Source organism: Sphaeroforma arctica (assembly GCF_001186125.1).
Source record: "Sphaeroforma arctica JP610 unplaced genomic scaffold supercont1.3130, whole genome shotgun sequence".
Classification (NCBI taxonomy): Eukaryota; class Ichthyosporea; order Ichthyophonida; genus Sphaeroforma; species Sphaeroforma arctica.
Window position 1 is genome coordinate 1 of NW_014037428.1, and position 4,020 is coordinate 4,020.

General features: G+C 42.4%; 1 protein-coding gene across 1 annotated transcript; it reads right to left on the reverse strand.

Moving 5' to 3' along the window:
* Positions 1-2,661: 2,661 nt before the first annotated feature.
* On the reverse strand, positions 2,662-2,813 carry SARC_13314 (hypothetical protein; the record flags this gene model as incomplete). Its single annotated transcript, XM_014292556.1, has 1 exon — positions 2,662-2,813. A coding segment is annotated over one exon (152 nt), but the record flags the coding sequence as incomplete, so codon positions are not given.
* Positions 2,814-4,020: the final 1,207 nt, after the last annotated feature.

Sequence of the window (4,020 nt, forward strand, 5' to 3'; positions counted from 1 at the left end):
GATATATATATAGATATATAGAGAGATATATATATAGATATATATATAGATATATATATATATATATATATATATATATATATATAAATATAATAAGGTGTTGAGCGAATGTCTAAGATGGCATCAGAGAGAAATTGTTACTTTTAAATGGCAACAATTGAAACTCGTCAGCGCAAGTCTCGCGCAATTGACAGTTAAACAAGCAAGTGTAGCCACAATTAGGCTAGTGCATTTCTTCGAGGTAGACTAGAGATCTTATAATCTAATACTATCATAAGTCGTATCAGTATCAATCGTTCTCTATCTCTGATTTCAATACATATTTATTAATATATTTAGAAAACTTTTAAGGGTGGACTCTCAGTGAGGCCCTGCATGGTGATTATCATCAATGATGAACCCGTACACTAACGTGAGTGAGAACATCCGCATCCAATTGCATGCATAAGCATCAGCCTCGTCATCGAGTCTGAATAATGTGTCTAGTTCGGAAAGAACAAGATACAGACGGTTACTATAGAAATGAAATCCTGTAGAGTAAGGTCAATACTGTAAACAACTCAAAATATGGGCTATATATACAATCTCAAATTATCGAACTCAAGTGGTCTATTTTGAACTTTATTTTTATTTTTAGTTTCCATACAAGTCACACGTGTTATATTTTTCTAGGGAGGGGGCGGGGGAGGGGTAAAAAACAAATAAAAAAGTATGAAGAAACTCCGTTCTATCGGGACAGGTTAAACCTGACCCTCTGGGTTTAAACCCTAAACTAGGGTTTTCGGCGTACATTTATATGTGCTCAATTATTATGCCCACAATTTTTACCCAGTTTATACTTTATTATCGTACATATATACAATTATATTCAATAATAAACTCAAATCAATTATGTTCACAGTTTTTTTAGTTCCAATTGGTTATGGGCGATAATATGGACAACGATTCTGTTCTACAGTTTGAAGACCAGGGGCAGAGGACCGTGGCACGCTAAAAACACCGATCTATACATCGTCACCGCCACCGAGTACACATCCGATCTCCTTCCTCTCCTTGACCATGACAGTACAACAGCCACAGACATGGCAGCTGCTCAATTCCGCAAATACTCTTTATTTAGTGCCATATTTACCATTTTTTTTATGCCAAATGTCAAATCGCCTTTTTTTTCATGCCAAATCGAAAAATGCCTTTATTTCAGGCCAAATGTAAAGTCGCCTTTTTTTTCAATTTTTTTTTTCGCTCGGGCTCTGTGAGTTTGAGTCTTTGGACACTATTTTGTGTTTACCTAATTCGAACCACTATTGCAGAAAACCAAGCTCCAAGGTATCCTGCGAAAATGTTTAGTGCTGGCAGCGTACGTCATGTATATGTTACTACGCATCCACCCGTGCTGCACGTATAGTATACTCGCTAATGTGCCGTGAATATTGTTTCACTGTACGCCGCCCGCAGTTTGTGTGAACGACGATGCGGGATACCTCGTCACCGGTCGCGTGAATTTTTTGGCGAATAAGTATCACCGTTCGAGTCATAACCTGAACGAAACACCGTGGGACTTGGACACGCCCGTTGCAAGCGTAGAGCGATTTGTAAACAGCAGCTTGGAAACCACCCTGCGCGACGAACGTTCGGGCGTTTTCTTGGTGCTCTGACGTCCGCAACTTGCTTGTACCAACAGACCAGACTTGAACGGTAACTCGAACGACATCACCATTCGAGTGTGTACAGCAGAGACGTTTCGGGGCCTACTTTGAACCAACAGACCAGACTCGAACGGTAACTCGAACGGTGATACCGTTCGAGTGTTTCTAGAAGAGACGTTTTGGGACCTAATTCGCATCACTACTGTAGACTCGAACGGTGGCGTACGTCACGTATCCAGTTCACTGGACACGTATCACTTCAACCGCCCACAGTACTACGTTGCGACTCAGTGATGTCGCCGGTCGCATTGACGTTTTGGTGTATGCAATGCACGCGGCACTTTTTGTACTAAAGCATCCTGTCTGGTAGTATCAAGTCAGGTTGATACATCAGGGAGATTTATGAATCGTACTACCATTTACCCTACGCTTGGGCAATGGTAAAGCACCCCTTTGCTTTGTTACGTCAGGGTGGTTTACAAATCGTACTACCATTTACCCTACGCTTGCGTAGAGGCAATGGTAAAGCACCCCGTCGCTTTGTTACGTCAGGGTGGTTTACAAATCGTACTACCATTTACCCTACGCTTGAAGCGTAGAGGCAATGGTAAAGTACCTCGTCGCTTTGTTACGTCAGGGTGGTTTACAAATCGTACTACCATTTACCCTACGCTTGAGGCAATGGTAAAGCACCCCGTCGACCATTTACTAATCCAAACGTTTACAGTCTACGCTTTTAATCCGTTAACGCAAAAAAAAGCGAAATCAAACGCCAGTTAGAAAACACTATATTTGTCGTAACGACGCTACAATGCAAACAATAAGTAAAACCACACCCAAGCGTAGCAGTACACTAGCAGGTAGATTCCCGTACATATGGAGTAATTTCAAAAATAAAAAATTATTATTCGAGACCGTCAAATTTATTTTTTGCTAATTTTATTATATTTTTTTGTTGATCAATCAGGTCGATCCATCCTCGCGGAGTCGTTTCCGCACACGTGCTGGAACGCACATCTTCATGAAGTTTCCTTGGAGCTCACGCAGCTGGTCTTCAGCGACCTTGGTGCGCCCATTCGCTTCAACGAGCAACGTATGATGTTGCACTCTGTCGAGTTGTGCACGCGCTTGCGTTTGAACGAGCAAGTCGGTCGGTGAACTCCACATTGCACTCTTCGGCCGTGTTTATGCAGAGTTTCAAGAGCTTAATTTCATGGCTTAAATTGTGTTTCACCGACTCTTTTGCCCGGTCTAGTAAAATATCCTTCAGATCAACTATCACAGAGCCAAACAGGTTGATACCAGTTCAGTTTGATTTTTGTAGTGAAACGGTAGAGTTGTCTGTGTAAATATGGAGCTTTGGTTTGTTGAATAAACCGTCATGTTCTTTCAGACGACGAAAAATATTGGTCTTTATCCCATTAAGGTATAGGTACATGTGTCCCACAGGTAACATATCCCTTTAAGGTATAGGTACATGTGTCCCACAGGTATAGATATCCCTTTAAGGTATAGGTACATGTGTCCACATATCTCTTTAAGGTATAGGTACATGTGTCCCACAGGTATAGGCACATATCCCTTTAAGGTATAGGTACATGTACCCCACAGGTTGCCCACAGGTTAATGTATGACCTGAGATGTGAACTAGAGGTAGTGCCCTGTATATGTGCTGTACCAAAACTTCTCTGTTTGTTCAAAGTAGGTCCCGAATGTGCACACTCGAACGGTTATACCGTTCGAGTCTGGACCGTTAGTACAAGCGAGTCGCGGACGTCGTGCAGGGTGGTCCACGCTGCTGTTTACAAATCGCATTACCATTAAAAATCGTTCGTAAACTGCGAGTTGTACTCGAACGATCTCTGTGTCGTGTACACTCGAACATATACGAGTACAAAAAAAACAACGCAAGTCTGGTTCAAGTGGACACAAAAATCACCGAATAGTTGCAAAACTCGTCGTCTGTGTCCGGACAGCAACGACAAATGACGAGCGTTCGGGTGTCTTCTAAGTTCTCTGACGTCCGCAACTTGCTTGTAAGCGTGGAAACCACCCAGCACGACGTATTGCGATCGTGGACTGTGAGTTGTACTCGAACGTAGAAGTACCGCTCAAATGGGTGCTCGGACCACGACAACACCGACTTGAACGATTTATACAACGATTGCCGTCTGTTGCTATTGGTAAAACACTGTGGGACTTATGGTACGAACTTTGAGAAGAAAAAACCCCCCCCGAAAGTGAGCTCAAGTCGGAAAACAGTATAAGACAATAGATCACCCATCATGCATACCATAAGTAAAGACACACCTACACGTAATAGTACACCATTTGTATCATGCAATGGTGGTGTAGAAATACGGCCTCCGGTCAG